The sequence below is a fragment of the Coffea eugenioides genome, chromosome 7 (genome assembly GCF_003713205.1).
Source record: "Coffea eugenioides isolate CCC68of chromosome 7, Ceug_1.0, whole genome shotgun sequence".
In the NCBI taxonomy this organism is placed as follows: domain Eukaryota; kingdom Viridiplantae; phylum Streptophyta; class Magnoliopsida; order Gentianales; family Rubiaceae; genus Coffea; species Coffea eugenioides.
In genome coordinates, this window is record NC_040041.1 from 2,550,870 (window position 1) to 2,576,647 (window position 25,778).

The 25,778-nt window shown below is 38.5% G+C and overlaps 5 protein-coding genes across 6 annotated transcripts; 4 read left to right on the forward strand and 1 right to left on the reverse strand.

The window, feature by feature from the left end:
- Positions 1-561: 561 nt before the first annotated feature.
- LOC113777686 (gamma carbonic anhydrase 1, mitochondrial) lies at positions 562-5,697 on the forward strand. The gene is made up of 5 exons (XM_027322849.1): positions 562-879; positions 1,274-1,417; positions 3,780-3,905; positions 3,996-4,147; positions 4,920-5,697. Exons 1-5 carry the CDS (start codon positions 765-767, stop codon positions 5,196-5,198), a joined length of 816 nt encoding a protein of 271 aa, XP_027178650.1. The 5' UTR covers positions 562-764; the 3' UTR covers positions 5,199-5,697.
- Positions 5,698-11,830: 6,133 nt separating this feature from the next.
- Positions 11,831-18,174, forward strand: LOC113778844 (auxilin-like protein 1). Of its 2 annotated transcripts, none has more exons than XM_027324349.1 (8): positions 11,831-12,276; positions 13,337-16,697; positions 16,768-16,843; positions 17,022-17,092; positions 17,205-17,270; positions 17,348-17,437; positions 17,583-17,759; positions 17,976-18,174. In XM_027324349.1, exons 1-8 carry the CDS (start codon positions 11,894-11,896, stop codon positions 18,009-18,011), a joined length of 4,260 nt encoding a protein of 1,419 aa, XP_027180150.1. In that variant the 5' UTR covers positions 11,831-11,893; the 3' UTR covers positions 18,012-18,174. The 2 variants fall into 2 exon arrangements, with proteins under 2 accessions (XP_027180150.1, XP_027180151.1); XM_027324350.1 differs by having other exon boundaries at positions 16,786-16,843.
- Positions 18,175-19,145: 971 nt separating this feature from the next.
- LOC113777817 (dihydroflavonol 4-reductase) lies at positions 19,146-21,379 on the reverse strand. Its single transcript, XM_027323023.1, has 6 exons — positions 21,139-21,379; positions 20,873-21,042; positions 20,285-20,479; positions 20,006-20,165; positions 19,718-19,907; positions 19,146-19,588 (listed from the first exon to the last, which is right to left on the reverse strand). Exons 1-6 carry the CDS (start codon positions 21,275-21,277, stop codon positions 19,333-19,335), a joined length of 1,110 nt encoding a protein of 369 aa, XP_027178824.1. The 5' UTR covers positions 21,278-21,379; the 3' UTR covers positions 19,146-19,332.
- A 1,502-nt stretch (positions 21,380-22,881) lies between these two features.
- Positions 22,882-24,722, forward strand: LOC113778608 (pentatricopeptide repeat-containing protein At5g66500, mitochondrial). Its single transcript, XM_027324062.1, has one exon. It carries the CDS (start codon positions 22,920-22,922, stop codon positions 24,609-24,611), a length of 1,692 nt encoding a protein of 563 aa, XP_027179863.1. The 5' UTR covers positions 22,882-22,919; the 3' UTR covers positions 24,612-24,722.
- Positions 24,723-25,427: 705 nt separating this feature from the next.
- On the forward strand, positions 25,428-25,778 carry LOC113777959. Its single transcript, XM_027323195.1, has one exon. It carries the CDS (start codon positions 25,428-25,430, stop codon positions 25,776-25,778), a length of 351 nt encoding a protein of 116 aa, XP_027178996.1.

A 25,778-nucleotide genomic window follows, 5' to 3' on the forward strand; every position in this document is an offset into this window, starting at 1 on the left:
TTTTTTTATAAAAAAAAAAAACAAGAGAAAAAGAGATGAGTTGATCGAACAGTAAAAATTGTTTTTCCTTCTCATTACCAAAAAAATGGATACGATACGAGCCTCTGGTTCAAAGAAAAAATGACTCTTCTGCTATTAAAATCTCATGTATTTTCCTTTTTCCTGTTTTTTGAGGAAAGAAAATTAGGAATAATTTTTCTCTTCTCATTCTTTCTCTTAAAAGTATAAGTTGAGAAATAATTTTATTTTCTTTAATTTAAAGTATGTCTTCAAGCGAAGATTATTTAAGTTTTTCTTTTTGTTGATAAAAATACTAGTATTTTAGTTTCGTTATTGTTTTTGTTTGGTGAAAAATCTATTTTACTGGTTTGTTTACCTCTAAAATAAATAGCCATCTGGGCCTCAGCCCTCAGTCCAGGCAACGGACGCGAGAGATTTTTTTTTTTTTGGCGCGTGCGCGAGTGAAGGTTGGGGGTGACCACAACAAATAACGGTAGATGCGAGCGTAGAGAATCAAGCGTCAAGTGAGTAACGAGTCAACCGGCCACTCTACAGTACTGTCTACTCAGTCCCAAATAGAGCAACTCGGCTCATTCTCTTCGTCCCTTGACTGCCCTCCGCTCATAATAAGTAACTACTCAATGCTCAGCTAGAAGCCTCATTTTCTATTTCCTTCGATTCCCCAGCCCACAACAATACATTCTGATATATCGGAAAACAAATTATCACTCTGGACTAACCTCCCTTGACCCAAAGCAGAAAAGATGGGTTCACTGGGAAGAGCAATCTACACCGTCGGATTCTGGATCCGGGAGACCGGCCAAGCACTCGATCGCCTCGGTTGCCGTCTCCAAGGCAGCTACTACTTCCAAGAACAACGTGCGTTTTCACTCATTTCTTTTTCTTCATCATCTTTTTCTCTCTCTCTTTTTTTTTTTGTTTTTATTTGGAGGTATAATTTTATTGTCAAATGAAACCCTAGCTAATTCCTATTTTTGGGGTTTAATTGGCCGTAGCTTAATTCTAAATTTCCTATGCAGTATTTTAGTCTCCGTTATGAGTTTTTGGTATTCTTTGCTGAAACTGTTAGGATTTCCCCATCACCATTCAGCCTTTTTTTTACTGCTGTCGCTGTCTCTGGTCATTTCATTATGGAATTTTTTTTTGTTTTGGGTGGGGGGGGTTGGGTGGTGGACTTTTGTCAGATAATTTGAGTATCTGACTGATTGGTTTATCCTTTTTAATGTATTTGTCGGAATTGGTTTTGGTAAAGTGTCCAGGCATAGAACCCTGATGAACATATTTGATAAAGCTCCTGCGGTTGATAAGGATGCCTTTGTCGCCCCAAGTGCTTCCATCGTTGGTGATGTTCAGGTCGGCCGGAGTTCTTCCATTTGGTACGGCTGCGTTCTAAGAGGTTAGTTATATACTCTTTATCATAATCATATAATCTGGCTGTATCTGTATATTTTTTTTGTGAGACATTTGCCTTTTCAATTTTTGCCTTTAGCAAGTTAATTTAATATAATGTAATTAATAACCTTGCTAGCTCAACACCAATACTGCCCAATTTAGCATGTCAGTTAAGTGAATATGTGCGAAGCACTACGTCTAGTGCCTGAAATGCTATTACAGCTTCAGTTCTGAAGTTCGTTTGCACCTGGAATACGAATGCTCCAAATCCACAACGTGCTGTGAGAAAGCTTGTGCACCGATTATTTTCCATATTTAGCTATTGCCTTTCACATATCCTAGACATAGTACGTCAATTAGGTCACATGATCTTTTTCTGGTAATGTGTTAGTTTTTCATCTTCCATAGTCTGAATGAGAAGTTCACTGCCACTTTAGCTACTTTTGCATTGCCTACTGCACATGTTGCTGCTTTGTCTACTTTTGCATTGTCATTTTACTACTGTTTGTAGAAATGGAAATTTACTTTTATCGTGTGGCACTGCTGATCAATAAGGATAGTTTCCTGACGTGATCAACAGCTTTCATGAGGTTGGTGTTAATGTACTATGTCAAACTATATAATGTCTGTTGCAGTAAATTATGACTTCACATTTCTTCTTGGCTCAGATGATGTGCTATGTATGCCTTCTTATTTCTTTGGGAATAAGATTATACGCCGTTCTTCTCTGACTTGGATTGGTGTGAGATAACATGACCATTTACTGGTTCAAAACATGGAAAAATTCCAAACCTTGACATCCATGGGCATGCATGCTCATATTCTCACTTAGCTTCTTAGTGTTGCACAACTTGTTTGAGGCCTAATGGCAGTAATATGGGTTGCTATTGACCAGCGCTATACCCAGCTGGTGTTTCAATGTGTTTTTAAGGTAGTTCTAGACAGAATCTCTCTCTCTCTCTCTCTCTCTCTCTCAGATTAATGAATATTACACTACTAGCAGTACTCTAAGCATGCAAAATTTGGAAACTCGTTTAAAAATCCTATTCGTTTAAGAATCTCAGATATCCAAGACCATTAAAAATGGGTTGAGAACTGAACAATGGGAAGAGAATATCTCTAATAATATCTGTGTATGTTGTTCCATTGAAACGGTTTTATAGTAAAATTTTCTTATTTCGTATATGAAGTATGTCCACGTCTTATCAGGAATCACCATTTCTTTTTGCAAGAAAAAACAAAGATTTATTTACTCCATCTTGGGGTGAGACATGTTGCATGACACTTGATGATATACTCGCATTAGATCCCTTTCAATAAGCACCATGCCTTTCTCTTCTAAATAGCTGATCATATCACCCTTCCTCTCTAGGTAGCTCCCTTCAATTGCTCACTGACTCCCCTGTCAATTTCATCTTTTATTTTTCTTTTATTGTATGAACACCCTTGTTAAAACCCTTAGTTTACCCTTCATGCTTACTAAATGATACAATCGTTTTTGCTTCATCGTATAATAAAAGAACAAATGCATAAAGAAAAAGGAATAATTTATTGGAGCAAAGGGGTTGCGTGAAATGAAACCACAATGAGCTTTAGTTGGATCCTAAATCAAATTGTGCCTAGTCCTAAAATGAGATCTCAGATCTCACCTATATTCTCTTTACTCCTTCACCATCATAATTTCATCTTATCGACTGAGATATGAATGTGTTTACTCGAGCCACGAAAATCACCGGGCCAATAAAGGAGACAGTTTAGAAAACATAACGACAAACACTTTTGGGGTGTTATTACTATATCTGTTTTTGCTAATTGTACATTAATGAAGGTGGAATTTAACTGCGGTCTTATAGCATGAAATGATGCTATGAGAAGTGGGTTTTATTTCTCTAGGCATATAGTGGAGTAAAGTTGGTTTCTTCTTCCCAAAGTTGTGCAAAGAAGCAGAGAGAGAGAGAGAGAGACTGAACATTTTCAAGGTTTCAAATGTGTAAGGTATCTATTTGATGTGGTGGGGACCTGAATATTTTCCGTCATTGACATCCCATTGCTTATCCCTCCTTTTTCTTTAGCTATCATTCATTCTTTCATGGTAACTCCTTATGGTTGGTATCTCGTCTAGGTGCCAACTATATGGTCTTTAGCTATCATTCATTCTTTCATGGTAACTCCTTATGGTTGGTATCTCGTCTAGGTGCCAACTATGTGGATCAGGGTTTCAGCAGTGCATGGATTGATAATTGTTATCTTCTGGATACTTAATCTCTCCTTGGTTATGCAACTTGCATTTTAGAGAGTGAAAAAGTTCCCTCTTTTATGAGCTGTGATTTTGCTGTCTATTGTCTAACCATGAAGTGTCATTGCAGGTGATGTAAACAGCATCAGTATTGGCACTGGAACAAATATACAAGACAATTCTCTAGTTCATGTAGCCAAATCCAATCTTAGCGGGAAGGTTTTGCCTACTATTATTGGCGATAATGTTACTGTAGGTAAGTGATTTGATGAATTCATCATGTAATCTGTTTGTCAAATAGACCTACTGATGGACCTTATGGTAAATTTTGACTGTTATTGAATAGGTCATAGTGCTGTTCTACATGGTTGTACCGTTGAGGATGAGGCATTTGTGGGTATGGGAGCAACTTTACTTGATGGGGTGGTTGTAGAGAAGAATGCTATGGTTGCAGCTGGAGCCCTTGTTAGGCAGAATACAAGGATCCCCTACGGTGAGGTTTGTAGACGCTGAACTTTTCACTAAACATTCTTTTCATCATTTCAATCTGCATATTAAATACTTTTAGAATCTGCTATTTTTACGAAACTGTAGCAGCAGTACTTTGAAATATTTTTCTCATTTGAGGCTTAATTTTAGCAATTGGCTTGAGGTAATTATTTTATTGTAAAAGAAGTGTTTTTTTGTGCCTTTATTATACTTTTGTTGTTTTGCTGCTGAAATGAAGCTACAAAGTATAAATAAGAGTACTACCTAATAACTGGTAGTGAAGCTAAGAAGTGGATTAGAGTAAGCTTAAACCTCTAACTAATTTATGACTGCAAGTATTTTGGGCTAAGAGAGACTTGAAATTCCATATAGCTGTCTTTATGTTGGGATTGTCTTAGCTAAAGTTGCATCCATCTTGATAGCTGGTTGTCAGTCGTTCTATTCCTGATTTTATTTTTGGTCCTTGTTCTGTCATATTAGGCAGCTGGACAGAACAACCTGGGGCTGATTAGTTGGTTTTATGATTGGAGGTTCTGTAAATGACAGCCGGGTTGCTTTGGCAGAAATCTGAAATTCTTGTAATTGTTTTTAAATTAGCCATCTCTAGTACAGCATATGTCATTGTGAATGTGAACGTGGGCATGAGATTTTGATTGCGTTTCATTTCTTGCCATTTCTGGGGATTTGATTCTGGCCTTATCTTGTTTTAACATTTGTAAAGGATATTGGAAGAAAATTAGGTGAAAACCCTTTGGTAACTGATACTGTATTCTGAACACAGGTGTGGGGAGGAAACCCAGCAAAGTTTCTGAGGAAACTTACAGATGAGGAAATAGCCTTCATATCCCAGTCAGCCCTCAACTATTCCAACTTAGCACAGGTCCATGCAGCTGAGAATGCTAAAGGATTTGATGAAATTGAGTTTGAGAAGGTGCTTCGTAAGAAATTTGCACGCAAGGATGAAGAGTATGACTCAATGTTGGGCGTTGTCCGTGAAACTCCGCCGGAGCTTATCCTCCCTGATAATGTTTTGCCAGATAAGGCACCAAAGGCTTCTTAAGATTGTGATGGGGTGCATGTTGGGAAGTTCTTCAGAATTGGAAGTTGGTGATATTTTGGCATTATGTGGGGATAAAATAGGAAAGGACCTACATTTCTTTTTCCTAATAATTTTGGGGTCAGGCTCGGATGTTTTAAGCATCAATGGTATTCAGTTCTTGCCTTTACCTTATGTTCAACCACCCTGGTTTATAGGAGGCTTTGTTTCTTGAGATAATTGACGAGATGTTTAAACTAAACTTTTAGTGATTAGGGAAAGGTCAGAAAGGATCTACTGTATGAACTGAATTTTTATGATTGGGGCTTTCACATGAATAAGGTGAACGACTATTCTTCCCCACCAGCTCAGCTTATTAACTTGCCTACTTGCTGACAGGCCTGGGTTGGTTTTCATGAAATTGGGGGAAAGCGGAGGTGGTGTATCTCGTCATTGTCTTGTGATGTAAAGGGTTTTTGGTTTGGCTGGCGGATACAAATACAAATACTACCTGGTTTAAATTGATTGCTGGGAATTGATTTTGATAGCCATTTTGACTGCTCTACTCATAGCTGCGAAATCCTACGTGCCCATTTCGGCGGCTATCAGACAGAACTGCGAATTCATGTTGGTGCGGCGACTTCATTTTGATTTAATGCAGGAACAAAACGATAGTCGATAATGTATATGTCGAACCTGTGTTGGCTGCAATAGCAAACGATAAATCGAACTCCTGATATTGGAATCTAATTAATTCTGAGAGTTTGAAACGCAGACATCACCGCAGAGGCATTGGCGTTGATGGCCAAGGTCCAAAGTCAACAAGAAGTACTTCCTCAGGAGAGGAAAGTCATCACTGCTGCGGACATGAAGCAGAATCTCAGTGGTCCTCACTCTGCCCTGGCAGCATGGAGATTTACTCATCAAGAAAAAGAAATACGCAGTAGTATAGTATTTTTTCACTACAAGTAAAACAAAACCCAATTCTTACCAAAAATAATTACTGAACAAAACTTAACTACCTCACCAATTTGCCACCAAAGCGAGCAGCTGATGGAAGAAGAGCAAAAGAATGGACATTTTGGCCCTGGGCCTCGTGCAGGGACCTGCTCAATTACAATAGTATGCTCCCAAAATAGCATCACGGAAAGGGAAAAAAGGAAAAGGGGATTGACATATCTATCACTCAACAAAAGGACGAAGAAATACGTACGGCTTGTCATCACTTGTGTCATCACGTTTCTGGCTGCAATCGAAATTTTGCAGAAACTTACAGAAGAAAGGCTGGCCAGACGTTCTTTTTGGTACCAAGAATTGGTGGGTCTGCAACAAAAACATATAACTCCACGGCAAAAAGCGTCATAAGCGTACGGAAGGCAGCCGTAGTTGAAATTCAGGGTGTCAAAATAATACACCCCTTAAAAGCGTTCGTATTATCTATCAGTAATAAACTCCCTTGCTTTATTGGTATTGCAGCAGTGTACTACTCTACTACTAGTTGTTATGAAATGTGATGGGTGATCCCGCAATAATTCGGCTTTTTGCTTGGAAAAAAAGAGAGAGAGAACTAGCAGCATGCATTTCAATTTTCAAACCTCATGTTTCTTGATTCTCAAAGAGAATGATTATCACAGTCGGTTTGTAAGTGTTTCGGCGCTCAACTAAAATGCCAGTGCGGCAGCGGAATACTAGTATCATCATATTCCTTCAAGCGTTTATAGACAGGCGTTTTTAACGGTAATCCTACCTTTAATTAAATCTGGATGAATCAAGTATCTAATGATGAAGAAATCGGAGGCGCCGCGCCCTTTTATTCGTAATATGTTCATGAAGATGTTGTTGGTCACGTCACGTCACTGAAATATTCCTCCCTTTACATGATTTTTTGGGCTTCTACTATAAGCAAATAGTATTATATACTGTATAACTTGACCATCAATCTCGTTCGATCTGCTCAGTACGTTCCATTTCCCCCATTCTGAATACTGACTGTATCACTTATAGGAGAGTTTCAAGTAAACTTGCACTGCAAATTGCTTTTTGTATTTATATGCTGAAGTTTCAAAATGTTCCGGTAATTACTCCTCTGAAACGCTCCATTTGATCTTTTCTTATCTGCGGTAGGTAAATAGCTTTTCAGATGCATGCTCTGTTAGCTACTAGTAGTGTTCTTGAAATATTACACTATCAGGAAGTTTTTTAGGAGTTTTCAACTGGCACCAACCCTCCTCCATTGGATTTTAACGAGTTAAGCTGATCCATAGCCGCTAGGGTATAATTGAAGTAGCGTGTCACAAAATGGTCAAATTAATTGGAAAAATTTGTCAACATGTCATCAATACAAATTCTTTTTTTAAAAAAAAAGAAAAAAAGAAAATTATCAAAAGTTAAACCGTGAACTGTCATTTTCAAGAAAAAGATGTCATATACTTATGAATGAGTTTGGGAAAAGATAAGATAAAATGTTTGCCCACTTTTATATCAAATTTGCGCGAGTCGTTCTTGCCTGAAAAAGAGGAAGAGATGTTGTTGGCTAAACAATTCTAGGACATCCACTGGTGTCATGATTGTGCATCTTGAGTGTAAGAGTGTAATGGATAGAGGCATGATTGATACGCACATTACCATGTCCATGCAAAGGATGGGGAATTTGAGCTGGAAAGTAATCACTAAATCATTTGTATTAACAGATCGGCTCGGAATTACAGTACTGGTTACGTTTGGATTGTTATTTTTAGGAGTTTTTGTAAAAATATATATATATAAAGTAGCGATTTGATGTTTGTTTGACAAAACAAATATATTCACGAAAAACATAAAATTTTCTATAAAAAATCACAATCACAGCTGAGTGTGTTTGGATTGAGATAATTTGAAACAAAATAATTTACTTCACAAATCTCAATCACCTTTTTATCTTTTCAATCATCTTTTTATATCACATACATCACATCACAAAAAGTGCTACAGTAATTATCTCAAATAAACTCTTATCCAAACACGTTGGTTCCCTTAAACCTCTCCCGTCCCCTCCCCCCAAAAAAAAAATTTATAGAACAAACTTGTGTCGGGGGCAACAACCAACAGACCAACCATTGCATGCGTGCTCATCTGCTCGTATGTATTGTGCCCTCTCCTCTAATATATGCCATTCAATCATGTTATCGCACTTGATGATAGCACAGGTGATTTATTACTAGTATTTATCAAATCTTCGTAATCAATATAGCTAATACTATGTAGGAGTATTACTCAACGGGCCTCTTTAGCTGAGGCCTCTAAGCTAAACATCAAAAGCTTTAATTTTTTTAAAACATTTTTGAATTATTGAATCAAATTAATATATAATGCTGAGAAATTGTGAAGATCCATTCTCTTTAAAGATAGATATTACTTACCACATTGGAAAACATAAGAAACTGATTATGGATTACTTCATTCTTTCAAAAATGATATGTGATTCAATTCCCAATTATGAAACAAAAGCAATCACCATGCATGCTCTTATCATCTGTATAATTCTTTTTTCAGACGTGCTTGTGTTTTTCAAAAAAAAAAAAAAAAATTTCTTTTCCATAAATAAAAACAAATAGTATAAAGTGGTAAACAGAATAGACTCGTAATCAAGCCGAAGAACTGTCTTTTTTGTAGGAATCTTTTTTTGTATGGTCCTAATTCTTTATTGCTAGTATTATTTAACCCTACACATTTTTCCCTTTGCTGAATAGCCTGAATTGCAAAAGCGCTCATGCAAAGATAATAATGCTTCAAGATAGGACAACAAGAGTAACTGAGAAGAAGAACAAAATCTTCTTTCCTGAAGAGATCAAGAAAATGAGGAGGGAACAAGACACGGAAAAAATAAGCCTCGCCTTTGAATACTTTAACTGGTACCGTTTCCTACTATACATAGCATCGGTCATTGAAAAAGTAAAATTCAATAACGAAAATGAACGAATAATGCAAAAAGGTTCGCAATGCAGCTTGGTTAGAAGATTCATCCCATATATTATAACGATTAAATATATATATATATAAAATAAAAAGATGGTTCAAAAAATTTTACATCTATCAATTCAAAAAACAAGGACCTACTTCAGTAATTAGTAGTACTACCATATATCGTCGTCATCATTTGGCTGATTAATTGAGTGAGTCATATTGCCACTGGTCATTTGGCCCGGTGGTCATCACCATTAAAGGTGATGCTGGTGGTCAGGGGTTCAATCCCTGCCTCCCACAAATTTGTGGCGGTCTTAATTGACCTTCATCGATGGAGTCTGTACTCATATCGAACCTCCTCCCCTTCCCCTTAGACTAGGCTAGATTAGGTTACAGGACATCTATCGTTGCGAAAAAAAAAAAAAATTGAGTGAGTCATATCATATCTTCAGTTGGCCGAAGACATCTCACGTTGTGTAGTACAGTTTGGAGTTGACACTCCTTGATGAATAATTAACCGTCCGTAAGAACACAAGAAAGAAAAATGTCATTTATCAATGAGTACCACAATTAATTTATCAGTTTAGAGCAGTAGTATTCAATGAGTGCCAATGCATGACATACCCTTTGTTAAGTATTAATTAGATACCGATTGAGATTTCGAAGACGAAAATGGCGATGTGACTTAGGCCATCATCAATTACAAGGCAGATGTTAGGTTATGATCGTGCAGCCATCTCTGTACAAAATTCAATCCACAGACCTCCCTATCATCGGAAATGGCTATCAATTGTAGTAATGAATGCTGCTCCAGCTCTGCTATTACGTTGTCATGTTATCCTAAATCAATTGTAAAGAACGATGAATACAGCTGTATATCATGTACATGTACAACTTTAACTTGAAAAGAAAAAGAAAAAAATCACCCTTGATGAGGTCTTGTCTGGTGAAGAATACGCAGTCTATTACTGCATGGTTCGAAGATTTGTCTAATCTAAACCACAAAAGTATCAAGCGTAGATTCGAAGATAATCTTTGGTACTTTTACGTATCCCTGAAAAGAGAGAGAAGGCTCTGGGGATAGAGGCGTCATGGAGACATTTAAGAGAAAGAAGATGACACTCGGATGCATTGCATATCTCATGAATATGGTGCCACGGTTTTATTCGAGTCGAAAAGTTAAAAAGGGTTTGCAAATGATCACAAGAAGATGAGAGTCATGGCTTAGCAACCAAGTGCACATATGTTTTGAGGAAGTTGCTTTTGATTCTTGACCTTTTTTTTTTTAAAAAAAAAAAAGGTATAAAACGCATTTGAAGAATTAAACACAAAAAATGAATAAACTCTCCAAAACAGATTCTTCATTATATCAAAAAAAAAAAAAAAAACCCCAGATTCTTCATTACCTTTATATTTTATATACAAAAACGAATTCCAAACAAAGCTAGGTGCTCCTTTGTGCATAATGCAAGTTTTTTTTAAGAAAAATTTAAAATAATGTACCATAGAAACACCTTTGAATCTACTTTTTATGTTTTTAATTATTTTTTATCTCCTATATAAGACACTTGAAAAAGTGTTCAATAGACCTTGTTTGAAAGCTTTCTTGAGATTTTTGAAACACTTTTTTAAATCCTCAATTATATTTCATTTATTGAATTTTTTTATTACGGCACTGTAATATAGCTCTACTCGAATTTGATCAACCCCGAGCTCAAGAACAGATCGTAAAAATATACGAATCGAGTTCTAGCAACCATTTGTTAGATTCGATAGCTCGACGAACCACTTGAAAAGCTTGAATTGATGTGAAATTATAAAAATGCTCCTACATCAATTAAAATCAAGCTCCTCGGGAGCCAAAATGTCGAGCGAAACTCAAGTTGTTTGCGAGCCAAAAATCGAACTAAGCTCGCGTGCCAGAAACGAGTCGAGTTCGAACTTTCCTTTTCTTAAGTTGAATCAAGTTCAAGCTTCATTTTCTTGGATTGATGAGTTCGAATTCGCACATTAACAAGTCCAATTCGGTTTGATAAGGTATCCAAACACTGACTCTCTCTTAGTTTTGTTTTGTAGGAAACACCTTTGAAGTCTAAGAACTCATTTCAATTGCTATTTTTTTAAATTTGTTTGTGATAAAAATATATATTATAAATTATTTGATATATATGAAATAAAAATATAATTAAAAAAAATGTTCGTGAAAATGGGAATAGGAATAAGAGGAATGGGTTATTGAGGGCGTGAAATTGGGTGGATTTGAAACTTGAAAGCCTGCAAAACAAACAGAGATGTCAAGCATATACACGACGGTGTACCCCACCACAAACCTCTCAAATTGCCCAATCCCAGTCCCGGTCCCACCCCGCTCCCCAGGCCCACTTGCCAATCTTGTCTTCAAATTCTATTCATCGCCGATTGAAACGTCAGCGAATCCAAACCTCCCTTCCCCTTTTACTCCCTCTCGATAAAAGAAGACAATTTGTCTTCCCGCAATTACTGCTCCCAAACCCACAGCCCCATTTTCGTCATTCTGCAAATTCTCCCTCCTTTTTCCAATTTTTTTCACCCCTCGTCCTCTTCGGCGCAAGTCCCACCTTCGGTCCTCCTCCTCGTCCATCGCTGCGTCCTTTCCCGCACTCTACTCTGCACCAAAAAAGAGGAAAAGCATAGCGACTCCAAAACATATTTCCAAAAAAAATAAGAAGTTTGCATAAATAATATCCCTAGAGTTCTCCAGGGTTTTCCATTTCTTCGTTTTCCATTTCTTAGAAGAAATGGAAAACCTCTCGCATTCGTTTTCGAAGAAGAGCTACGGCGGAAATGGCTTTGGAATGGCCAGTCATGGTCATAAATCGGTCTACGACGACGTTTTTGGCGGTCCGCCTAAGTTCGGCATGCCAACTTTGGCGCCTCGTCTTGAAGACTACAGTGAAATTTTCGGAGGTTTTCACTCGGCCAGAGGCTCTTCTATTCCGATTTTGGATCTTCCGGTGGTGGACGAAGCGGAGCTCTGTTGTGATGTTCAGAGCTCCAGGTTTGACTACTCTGAAGTTTTCGGAGGCTTTAACGGCCTGGATTTTAGTGTGTCATTTGAGGATTTGGTTAGGAAAGCTTACGGTGGAGATGATCCTTCTGATGATGATGATGATGATACATGGTATGCTCTTTTGCTGTAGCTTACTGTTATTATTATTTTTTTCCTGTGAGCTTTTCTGAATGTTTTCTATGAAAGTTGGCTGCTGCTGGAAAAGTGTTTAATTTTACTGCAAATTTGCTAGAAAATGGTGAACATTTTTTTTCTTGTTTCTGCATTTCTTTCGATATCATTTTTCTAAGGCAGAGCGAGCTTTTCGAATTTGTTGTATCTTTATGAGTTCCCTTTTGTCCATGCGTGACGGTTTGAGTGTGTTTCTGGGTGAAAACTTGTCCAATAGAAAATTTGGGGTGTAAAGAAGATTTATTTTTGCTTAACTTTTGGCAATTTTTCCCCGGAGGGTGTTCGTTGGCTTGGCCTAAATTTTCAAGTGAGCTGCGGGGAGGGTATGCTCGCCTTTCGCCAACATTAAGAGGGAGAGTTTAGGAGGGGATAACCATTTCAAGGAGTGTGAACAATTGAACCTTGTCAGATTCCCTAATTATTGAAACATGGAAAGTTTGAAACTTGGATGAAATTGGATGAAATTTATCTGTATGTCGTGACATGTATGCAAATCTTCAAAGTATACAAGATTATCCAGAGCGCGGCTCCAAGCAGTTCCCTTTGGTTTGTTTGATTCCTAGAATTTCTATTTTTCTTTTAAATTTTTTTTTTTTAACTTTATTATGTGCAACTTTTATTGAACCCTATCTGTTCATGTACATTGGAGGTCTTTTAATACTTTGAATTTTGTTGAGAAGTTGTGAAACCAATAGAGTTGACAAACTGAATCATGCTTCATTGTACTGGTTATAAGTTTAGTTGGTCTCGTTTGACTTCGGGATATTGATGACACTGGTTTTATCTTCATTTATATAGCTTCCAATTTAAAAGAATGTGATCTTGACATTGTTAGTGGATATTGTCAATGGACTTGTCAAATAAACCTTTGAGAAATCCTTTGTTGTTTAACTTGTGAATCTATCCTTTTTACGATTATAAATGAAGAAGACCATAAACAAAATTCTAGTTTGGCGTATAAGAACCTACATGATGTCTTATGTCTGTCTTGTCACCCTAGGACTCCAGCACAAAGCAACTCTTTGTCAGATGAATCAGATCCTTCGGTTTGTTCTGAAAGAAGTCATAGCTTGGCAAATGCGAATATCTGCAATGAAGCAAGTGGCATTAGGCAGTTTGATATCTCATATCACAAGGCTAACCAAAGAAGCAACGATGAGGTATCAAATGTGACAACACACAGAGCTGAATTATGTGCTATGCCTGGACATACTTATGCGATTGATGAAATGCATGCTTCACAAAAAGTTGAAGGATCAAAGTTGCAAGAAGCCAGTGATCTGAAATCCAGTGTGGATTTTGGTGGGGGAGCAGCAGAAGACGAGCAGTTTAAAAACAATGTATCTGTACCAAAGAAATGTGCCGTTGGAACATCTGAAAGTCATTCCTACCATGTAGAAAAATCTGACGGACATTTTTTTTCTCAGAGTCGGCCATTTGTAACTGTAAATGACATCAATCTCAGAACAAAGCCTTCTCGGTTGCCACCCCCGTCAAGACCACCGCCAGTTTTTGCATTGGACAAACCAAATTCAAAGCTTAAAGCTTCTAAGACTTGTGGTTTGGAACAGGAAGATGATAGTTGGCCATCTTTCTATGATGTAGAAGTAGATGGAAATTCATCTATGATGGCTTCTGCCACTTTAAGAGATGCCATGCAGAAAGCTCAGGCAAAAATAAGGAGTGCAAAAGAATCAATGGAGAAAAAAGAGGTTTTACAAAGCTCCTTGAAACTGCATTCACAGACTGACATCAAGGAAGAGAAGCTGAGCAAGACTTTTGACAGTTCTAAAGACGACAGAGTGCAAGAAAAAAGTGCAAAACAAGACAGTGGAATAAAACTTCTCGCTGAGGAAGAAAGGTACAAAATAAAGATGAATCAGGAACTTTCGGATTTGGTTGAAAGAGAAGGCTCTACTGATTTAGCTGAAAAACCTGCAAAAAGAAGATACGGCAAACATAGTAGCTCATCAAATCCAGTACTCTATAATTCTGAAGGAAATTTTGCTTGGCGACAAGGCACAGAATACTTTGAAGTTTTTGAAGCACATATACCCTTAGCTTTTGAGCACAATAGGGATGACAACGTGTTATTCCAAATGGATTTGGATGAGTTCAAACACTCGGTTGCCACTGAAACAACTGAGCAGTTAGGAGGTGGAAAGGAATTTAAAGCAGCAGAGATAGCTTCTAAGTTGGAAGATCAAAACATTACGTTTGAAGTGGTTGCAGAAACTTTTGGCGAAAGGTTGAGATCAGAAACAACTGCTGGATCAAGTTGTCAAACACAGTCTGAGGAAAAAGCACATGTAGGTGTTAGTTACTGTGAATCAGAAGTGAGTAAAGGGAAAATGAAAATGGCCAAGCAGCATGAAGACAGTAGAAAGATAGGAAATGTCACTAACAAGAGTGGACAAATGAACACAAAAGCTGACTTGCATGTAGCTGAAGTTGAAGCTAAAAGTCATCTCAGGGGTGTCAGTGAAGGACCAGATACTGATAAAATTGCCATGGATGTTCATGCAAGGAAACCAAATGATAGGAGATCAAGAGAAAATTTTGAGATGAATTATTGTGCAAGACTTGATAAGGTTGGTAAACAAGATGGAAATGAAAAAGGAGAAACAAATCAAGATGAGAAAAAGAAGCAGCAAGAAGAGTATCACGAATCACAAAAGGACGAGAGGAAACAAAAAGAAGTTTGTGGTAGGAAAGAGAATCAGAGGCTTCACAAAGAAGTTGTAAAATCTGAAGATGATGAGAAGAGACTCAAAGGAGCGACTGAGCATGCTGAGAATGAAAAGGATTTCAAGAAGTCTTTTGAGAAATTAGAAAATAAAAAAAGTCAAGAATTGGATTGCCTAGTAGAGAAGGACAATGGGAGGCTTAGAGAGGCTTCTAACCTGGTAGACAGTGATGACTTTGAATTGACTCCTTCATATGATCATGAAGACGGACAAAGTGATGCTTGTGAACCAGGCAAGGGTGAGGTTAAAGTTGAAGAGGTTGAAGAGCAGGAAGACAACAATAATGGATCAAACATGGTTTTTGTGGAAGATGTTGAAGATGTCTCCATAGTAGCTAATGCATCAGAAAAAAGCATACATGTAAGTGAAGAGGCTGGTAAGCATGAAGAGTTTTGTGGACACGTTAAAGATGCAGAGCAGTCTATGAGGGATGACAAGGACAAGCAAGGGAATTTGGATCAAGTAACTAACCTGCCCATGGAAAGGGAGAATATCAAGGCATTTGGAGAGACAGGCAAACTGACTGATGAGATGAATGCTCCCTTTTTACCTGGGAAGCTTGATAAGAATTGTGGAGAGCTGGAAACAATTCAAGAATCTTTTTCATATGAAGAAAATGATTTTCCAACTGGAGCAAAAGATGGTGAATTGGGACTCCATCAAGGAGCAGCTAATCTTCTAGTTGAAAATAAATCTCACTCATTTGGCAAGATTCAGAATGAGTTGCGATGTCAAAAGCTTGAAAAAGGAACAGTGGATGTCAACAATTGTCCATATTTACATGAGCATGGGATAGATTCTAATGAAGCTGGCACTGGCATTGAAAACTCATCTCTACAGGAAAAAGAAGTCTCCCGAAGGGCATGTGATCCTGAGATCACAGCAGTAGCAAGTCATGAACAAGGCTGGAGGGTGAAGATGAACAATGGTGTTCAGATCACTATCAACAAGGAATCCTTGAAGGACAATGTTAGGCCATGTCAACCATGCATGTGGGCTGATAATGTACAGGTAATTGGAGCTGGCTTATCAACTGTACGGGAAGACAGAGAAAATGGATGCAATGCAGGTCAAAGATGCGGCCAAAATGTCGAAAGGAAAGAGAAGAATCTGAATGAGACTGTTGCTCAGGAAGATAATAAAATAGCAGAAAGATTGCAAACGGAAAGAGAAGAGCTTCTAAGAAAGATGGAAGAAGAGAGGGAGAGAGAGAGGGAAAGAGAAAAGGACAGGATGGCTGTTGATAAAGCCACCCTGGAAGCTCGTGATAGGTCATATGCTGAAGCCCGTGGAAGAGCAGAAAGAGCTGCTGTTGAAAGACCCACTGCTGAAGTTCGGCAAAGAGCAATGTCTGTGGCTCGAGAAAAATTAGAGAAGGCATCTTTCGAGGCTAGGGAGAGATCTGTACCTGATAAGGCATCTGTGGAGGCAAGGATCAGGGCCGAGCGTGCTGCAGTAGAAAGAGCTACTCTAGAGGCTAGGCAACGTGCTTTTGAAAAAGCAATGGCTGACAAGGTTTCCTTTGAAGCACGAGAAAGAGTAGAAAGATCAGTTTCTGATAAATACTCTGCTTCTTCCAAAACTGTTGAAATAAGACAGAGCTCTTCCTTCCGTGTGAGTGTATTTTCATTTGTTTTTCTGTTAATTACATAATTGTTGCCAATTAATTGGGTTATAATTGCAGGATCTACCGGACTTTCAGTCACAGAGTGCTGGAACTTCAAATGTGTTGCGATATTCATATTCTACAGCCCATGCCGGTATGTGTTGTGTATATATGAGAAAGTAACTTTTGGACTCTGTAAACAATTTTCTTTTCTGTAGATTTGTTTACATGTGATGTTAATGCTTTTTTCAATTCCAGGAAAGTATTTCTTATTTTGAGAAATCCACATTGTTTCTGCTTTAAGCTGCTTAAAAACATTGAAAAAATTGTAGGACTCGAAGGCGAATCACCTCAGAGGTGCAAAGCTCGATTGGAGAGATATCGTAGAACAGCAGAGCGTGCAGTATGTGCTTGGTTTCCTTTCCAGCTTCATCTTTTGAGCTCATATTGTGATATTTTTCTGAACTTTCTGTTGTAACATTTATGATCTAATAATAGTTTTGGTGCCATTTCAGGCGAAAGCTTTGGCTGAGAAAAACATGCGTGATCTTCTTGCCCAAAGAGAACAAGCAGAGAGGAATGTATGCATCCTTTTCATGAGTACATTCTTGTGTACTACTTAATTTTACTTGTTTCTTACATGAAGATATCTCTTCAGAGATTAGCGGAGACTCTGGATGCTGAAGTTAAGAGATGGTCAAGTGGGAAAGGAGGGAATCTTCGGGCGCTGCTTTCGACGTTGCAATATGTAAGATAATCCATCCTTGTTAAATGTACCTCGAATAGCTGGCTTTCTTTAAAAAAAAAAAAAAAAAAAAAATCAGCTATGCATTAGGCAACTTGTCAATGATCTGTTAATATCATTAACTGATATGGAATTTTTTTATTGGCAGATTCTTGGGCCAGATTGTGGTTGGCAGCCAATTCCATTAACTGAAGTTATAACTTCTGCAGCGGTAAAGAAAGCTTACAGGAAGGCCACTCTTTGTGTTCACCCTGACAAATTACAACAACGTGGTGCTAGCATTCAACAGAAGTATATATGTGAGAAAGTGTTTGATCTTTTGAAGGTAAGTTGCTGGTGACTTGTGTTAAACGTACTTTTGTCTGAAATTTAGGTGGTTTACACTTCTTTCATTTTGACCAAATGCTTTGCTGTCATATACTATGACTATTTTTATGTCTTTAGTGAACTGGTTATGTGTTGGTAGTTGATGTTGGCCATGAATGTTTACTTGATATCCTCAACTGGCGTCGCTCTAAGAGTTCTTTTCGCCTGTCTATAGGAAGCCTGGAACACATTTAACTCTGAGGAATGGTAGTAAATACCATCTGCTGGTCCACAGTTGAGTTTGTAATTTACTGTTCAAGCAAGTAAACTCTCTTCGTTTCCCTCAAAAGAAATGGACATTCTTTTCTTGTATATCCAAATTATGATTTCTCTTTTCTTTTTGTATATTCTTAGGCTTTAAGAAATTGCAACTCTCCCCATGTCTTTTATGAGGTTGATTCTTTCACTTATCCGTTTTCTAAGAATGGCAAGTCTGTCACACCACGGAGGAATAGTTTGAATAGAGAACCATGACATTATCTTACATAATGAAGATTGTAACCGAGCTGCTCAAAATTATTGAAATAGTCGCTAAGAAAATTGAAACTGGAGATTCATACCAGAAGCTTTTGAGCTGACTCTGGGCATCCAGAAGATGCAGTAGTATACTTGCCGATTGAGATGTACCAGTCGCATGATTGTCTTAGCTTGCTAGTTAGTTACTCATGTGTCACCAGTTACATGTATGCCTTCTTCTCCACTTTTAAAACAAATTTAGGACTTGGGAGTTTAGCTGCCGATTGCCAGCTGAAGATGATCATGAAGAACAGGATATGGGCTCAACCTCCGAAATGAGCAGCATTATCAACGTGCACTGCCCTTTGTGTTTCTCGCTGCTAACCCTGACCTTGAAACCACAATTGGCTTTTCATTTGGCTGCTGCTGCTGCGGCGGCAACGACTTAGTAGTAGTCGTAATTTTTCTAATAAAGATCGCATCGTTGGGTTATGGCTGCTGAGGAAGAAGATTAATGAACAGAGCCAGTATTATTCTCATGGGGCTTACACAAAACTAACAAAGAACTCGAGCCAATTTAGGCAATTGTAGTTGAATGCAGCAGCAAAATTCAGAGACTTGGAAAACTTGATACAGGAAATCAATCAACTTCAAAAGGGGTCAATCAACACATACTAACCGGTGCGTTTTAATTTTCATGCGGTTCTCTCTCTCCCTCTCTCTCTTTTATTTCTTGAAGTCCTCATCACCAAATTGGGCAATAAGCTAAGACCTCTAATTCAATTTTTTTTTTTTGTTTTTTACTTTTTTAGCGAAAAAGAAATGAAGTTTCAGATGCATTATATGCACATTTAAGCAGTATGAGGGAACAAAATATGTCACAGAAGTGTTTAACAGCAAAACCGCGCAACTCATAGATGATTTTGATTGAATTAAAATTGCGAAATGTTACAAAAGCAGCGCACTGCTTCATCATCCTCGTGTGATAATAGCTCAGAAATGAATATCAACCGCTGAAAAACACTTTGCCTTGTCGCCCTCCATCTTATTCTTGTACTTAGAAAAAGTCAATGGCGCTATTTTTCTGCGGAAACGGGAAGTGAGCCGTTGACTTGGCCGTTCGCCTGGTCCTTGGTGGCAACAGGAAGTGATTCTTTTTCTTTTCCATTTTCATGGGTTTGAGTAGAATAGGGGAGCAAACCCTTTTCACGGCATGTGTCAATGGCCGCCCGAAACATGTCCTCCAAGGTGTACTTATATTGGAAGCCCTTGCCTACCAACTTCTTGGAAGAAAAGGATACCACGGGTATGTCCTTGTCTATGCCCTTTAACCTTATTGTATCGAAGGATAGATTATACATAAAAAATGTAGAAATTAGAGTACAACTTATAGAAGTAAGCAGATGAACTCAAGTAGTATAAAGAGCCAAATTAAAGAAGGGAATATTGCAAGAGGCTTACTCAGGGATAGAGTACTCTGGCCATTTTTCCCTGATCAATTTTGCCAAATCATGAATAGTGGCATCATGAGAAGAGCAGATGTATCTTCCTTCGGCGGTAGGATCCTCGTACAAGAATATATGGGCCTCACAAAGATCATCCAGATGGACGAACTGGCCTTGCCTAATAATTGAGTAGTGAGCTTCATTCCCTGTTGCAAAATAAGGTTGAGAACAATAAAGCTCCAACTTTTGAGGAGATGATTTCCTTTTGTAGAAAGGAAACGGACTACACTTTAATTGTTATTACCAGTGATCAAGGAAAGTGCAGTTATTAGGCTGGGTGGGAATGTAGGCATGATGAATGGACCTACAACTAGCGTTGGTATTATGCTTATGAAATCAATTTTGCTCTGTTTCGAGACCTCCCAGGCTTCTTTCTCAGCCAAAAGCTTAGAAACGAAATACATCTGTTCAAAGAGAGAAATTACAGTGATGATCAGTTGATGATGATTTCTCTCAACCTTTCTTTTTTTTTTTTTTGGTGTGACTAATTTATCAAGAGAAGTATGGGAGATAAAATACGGACCCATCCTGTCATCTTTGTCGAATATATAAAGTCCAAATCACTCCAGTTGGTCTCGTCGTAGACGGGCTGTTGGTGTTCTTGAACGTTGACGGTTCCAGCAGATGAAGTGTAAACCAGCCTCTTGACAGTTTTTGCCTTGACACATGATCTTATGATGCTTAAAAAGCCATTGATCGTTGGCTTGATTATTTCGTTCTAGCACATGAACACCCAAAAAGATTGATCAGAGTTTACTACACATTCTTTTCTAAAAACAAATCAATCGCGACTGCTAAAGTAAGGCGTAGAATTCCTGGAAATTTCAGCTTCTACATCATTTGCTAGTGTTTCTTGATGTACATGGAACTCACTTTTCACCAACCATTGTTCTAATAGGACATCAGGTCACATTCAAAGGTATGATCATTAGTGCTACCTTATCAATAACTATAGCTAGCTCGCCTTGATCAGTTATGAATCCTTTTCCTCTACCAAATACAGCAAAAACAAGACAATCAGAATTAGATTGTTGCCACCTCAACCCAAAAAAGAGGTGGCATGTTTTGTTTTACTCTTGAGCTATGAACACACATATGTATACATGCACACCTCAGGGTCTTTAGAGTCGAAATCCATGGGTGTGGCCACATGAAACACCCCTTCGCAGCCTTGAATGGCTTCATCGAAACTTCCTTCTTCCGTCATGTCCGCCTTCCACAGCGTCAAATGCGTGCTGGCTTTAGGCAAATCTAGCAAATGTTTCACTTTCTTCATATTCCCTATTAAGCAAGTAAATACCAAGTAAGCAACACGAGTCAATTGTAGGAGTTCCACATATACATGGGCATGTAAAAGATTTGCAGAAATGTTGTGACCTGGATCCCGGACAGTGGCCCGGACAACATAGCCACGTTCAAGAAGTCTCATAACAAGCCATGATCCGATGAAACCAGCGGCTCCCGTGACACAAACGGTGCCCTTTGCCGCGGCAGAGGTTGCAATATCTCCTTCCATTTCAAGAAAGGTAGAAGATGAAAAATCAAGCTGGAAACTCTAATGACTATTATATATGCAGAAGAAAAGCTAAAACCCTGGGGAGTTTGGCGAGTTAGAAGGGTGGAGGATGGCCTCATTATATATATCTCTAAGCTGCAGCCTTCAAGTATGATGTTACTGAACTGGTTACGTTTTTGGCAGCAGTTGCACGTGCTCAACGCACCGTTTAGCTACCTGTTAAGATGGAGGCTGCCCTTGAATGGTAGCTGGAGGATGGAAGGGGAACTGTAGCAGCTAAATTAATTCAAACTCAGCAATTATTGCGAACCCCACTAGTGGGGTTTTCCTCTAAATTAACCACGAAACTCAAAATCTATTTTATTTCCGTGTGTACTATAATTATGTACATCCACATATTTAGGAGTCCTATATTTTAGAATTTTGTGGCTGAATATTTACTGTGTAGTGTAAAAAACTCTGCATGAATCATGGACAAGGAAACCGGGGTTGGAAATACAGCATCCGATGTGGATAAAGTAAACAAATACTACTACTTCTCAACTTGATTATGCAGTCTTCTACGGTCTTATTTTTTATTCTCTCTCTGGGGAAGGATCATGTAGCCATCAAACATGTTTCTTGACTTTCACTGTCCTCGTTTCAACTCTTTCAACAAAACAAAGAAGATGGAGTATTAAAAGAGTGCCCAGGATATTAATGTATTATTATTAATGGGTCGCTTGGTGTAAGATCAGAAGAAAAGTTTCCATAAATCTTTGTTTGGGGTTAGGTGGTAAGTCCTTCATCAAATACAATTCTTCAAGCTTCTTGTCAATTTAGGCTTTTATATATGCATCTTAGATTGCTCCATTCTCATTCCTACCAAAGAAAGAGAATCCCAATTGTAGCTAGGCAGGTCTTCTCCTCGTATCCTTTTTTTTTTTCTCTCATTCCATTTTTCTTCGATAATTACATACCAAATCCCACATGCATAAAAGCCACAACACCTCAAATTGGGATTTCTGTTGTGTTGACGTAATTATGCCAGTCTTTGCTGCTTGTTCTTGCTTATCCAAGTTTGGACAATTTACCTAAGTTATGAACTTGAAGAAGGCTACTGAATTGGGCTTACCTGGTTCAAAAAAGTCAAAATCAGGTTTCAGTAATTTGTTGTGTCTGTCTTATCAATCGTAATTTATAGTAATTCGTTTAGAATAGAATTTTCCAAACATAAATAAATGATCTTTTGGGAATCAAAAACTAAATTAGGCCTTTGTTTATGAATTGAGAACAAGGCCTTTGTTCATGTGTCTGGCCTTATCAAATTTTTTCAGGGTAAATAACACAAACCACTCTCACGGTTTGGACTTCAACAAACTATTGAAAACTTCTAGACTACAATCAAAGGAAAAAAAGTTTTTTTTTTTTTTCTTGAAGGATATAATTTGGTGTCTCTTTTATTATTATTATTAGTTCGTATATTTTCGGCCGCAGTTGTACCTATTAAAACATCACAACAAAGCTGGATATTAGTCTTATGCGCTGACTACCAAAGTGGGTAAACAATGATTGCTTGTTTCATGCGTGCTTTTTTTCTTTTTTTTTTTTTCCTTAATGTTATGAGTACATTTGTTTTATTTACGCAATGCTGCCACGTTAAATGTTGAGACTCAAACTTTTCCCCAGTTATTCAGTACTACCAGGGAAAAGCTCCATTAACTATTTCTCAAAAATAAATATTTTCAGGCGTCAAACTTTCGATACTTATATCCATCACCACCTGTTCGATGAAATTCCCCAGAAAGATATATCTTCCCTCAACTCTCTGCTCAACTCCCACACACGCAATGGGGAAGCTGTTGCTACGTGGGATCTCTTTCTTAAAATGCACTGCACCCGCACTGATCTCAATTCCTACACATTCACACCCGTCTTGACTGCCTGCGCGGCGCTTCTAGACCCGAAACGTGGGCACCAAGTTCACGCCTTGATGATCAAATTGGGAGTGGATTGTGAGATAGTGCCCAAAACTGCCCTGATCGACCTGTACTCCAAATATGGGCAGCTGGGAGACTCGGTTTCTGCATTTTATGAGATGCGTTACAGAGATGTGGTCGCTTGGAATGCTATTCTTTCCAGCTATTTGCGCCACGGGTTGCCGCGAAAAGCCCTCGAATTGTTTGCGGATATGAGGAAGGAAAGAGTGGAGTTCAGTGAATTTACTTTGTGCTCTGCGCTTAAAGCTTGTGCTTCCTCGAGAGCTTGTCAGCAGGGTAAGCAAATTCATGCCGTAGTTATAGTAATGGGCCGTGATTTGGTCGTCCTGAGCACTGCTTTGATTAATTTTTATTCGCACTTGGGCCAGATTGATGCAGCAATGAAAATCTATCGTACCCTCAGCTGCAGAACGGATGATGTTATGTTCAATACCTTGATTTCTGGGTGTGTTCGTAATAAAAGATATGATGCAGCTTTGTCGATTATGAGTTTAATTCGCCCTAACGCTGTGGCACTTACTAGTGCCCTATCTGCTTGTTCTGAGAATTCGGATATTTGGATTGGGAAGCAGATACACGGAGTCGTTATACGTCAAGGATTTACTCATGATACTCAACTGTCTAATGCAGTGTTAGATATGTATGCTAAATGTGGCAAAATTTGGGAGGCAAGTTTAGTTTTTGACAGAATAGCTAGAAAAGATGTGGTGTCTTGGACGAGCATGATAGACGCATATGGTGTTCATGGCTATGGGGCTGAAGCTATTGATTTATTCAAGAGGATGGAAGGAAAGGAAAATAATAATGTGTTGCCAAACTCTGTGTCATTTCTAGCTGTTTTATCGGCCTGTGCTCATTCGGGTCTAGTGGAACAGGGCCGCAAGTACTTTTACATGTTTCAGGAGAAGTATGGCTTAGTGCCAGCTCCAGAGCACTATGCTTGCTTTATAGATATACTGGGCCGAGCTGGTCAAATTGAAGAAGCGTGGTCTCTTTTCCCTGGTATGGTAGACAAAAATATTAAGCCTTCTCCTGCAGTTTGGGCGGCGGTAGTGAATGCCTGCAGAATTAACCTAGATGTTGAGAGAGGTGAATTTGCTGCTAAATGCCTCATTCAATTGGAACCAAATAACCCAGGGAATTACGTAGCACTTTCCAACTTTTTTGCAGCCATTGGAAGATGGGATTCAGTTGATGAGTTGAGGAGCATTATGAAGAGAAGGGGAATAATTAAGGGAGAAGGAGGTAGTTGGGTCACTATGCACAAGTTTGGTGATAAAATTGAGCATGAACATTCTGGGACAGCAAGTTTTGGAAATCTACAGGAGGTTTTGCTAAGGAATTACTACGTTTAGTACACAAATTTGTTATGTCATGACAGTATAGTTGTTATCCTGTTTGGCAATTAATTATTGTCCAGAAATAGTCGGAGGGTTTCTTTCTTAATATATAGTGATCTTTGAATATGATTTGTCTGCACTTCTTCTAATGTTTGAGCTGGACGCTTTTAGATGAAGTCGTGTTCTGCCTCCACTTTCTCTCCTAGAAATCAAGTCACGCGTTGATCCTTCTTTTTAACTTTGATAGATTATTGATTGGTTTATGGTGTGTCTTGACTTAGTCTGCTTTTGTAGAGAGGAGCACTAATTGGAGGGTGGGTGCTTAGTCTCAAATTTGAATGATTGGAACTTTTTGAATAATTTGTATGTTTTTCTTTTTCACCCGACGGATTCAGACTCATTTCTCTGTGTTTGGTACTTGTCACCTCAGCATTTGCTTGCGATGAGATTGAGACGTAAGCAGCAATTGTAAAATACCGTAGGAATAGGATAAATGGTATGCGGCTCCACACAACATTTATGTATGTCCTCCTGGTGGTTGGCAGTTGCACTAAAAAGTCAACTAAGAGGAGCCCAACTTGTGATCCATTTTCTACTACGATGACGTGAGCATTTAATCTACGTTAATGCATATGTTGAAAATTTCAACAAAGAAGCGCCTCAGTCCTCACAAGCATAAAAACGGATGCGTGAGTTTCATTATTTGGCGTCAGATTTGCAGTTTTTAGTTTCCTCTTGTGCTTGTCCTCGCTCCTCTGCCGGCTGCACCAAATAAGAATTCTTTCTTTATTCGAGCAAAAACCCCGTGGTGCTTTTCTTCGTTGAAGAGCCATGTTGAGAGCTCTGAGCACACGAAATGGACGGCGTTATGAGAAGATAGAGGAGGGCGGCCAGTCTAGTGCTGTTTTGGAAGCTCAGTTGAACAAATCCAGGAGCTTGCCTGCAAAACTATTTGGTTCGCAGCAGAAATCAACAAGAGGGCAGACTGCTGAAGAAAAATCTGCTGCAAAACAAGCCAGGACGGTCAGCAAGATTCACCCGATGTTTAACCTCTTTGATCCCCGTCTGAGAAAGAAAGCCACAGCAAATCCAGAATTCTCCAGATACTTGGAATATCTCAAGGAAGAAGGTACAGCGGGCTTGGGTCCAACTCCAAATATGCCCGTAATCCACGAAACATAA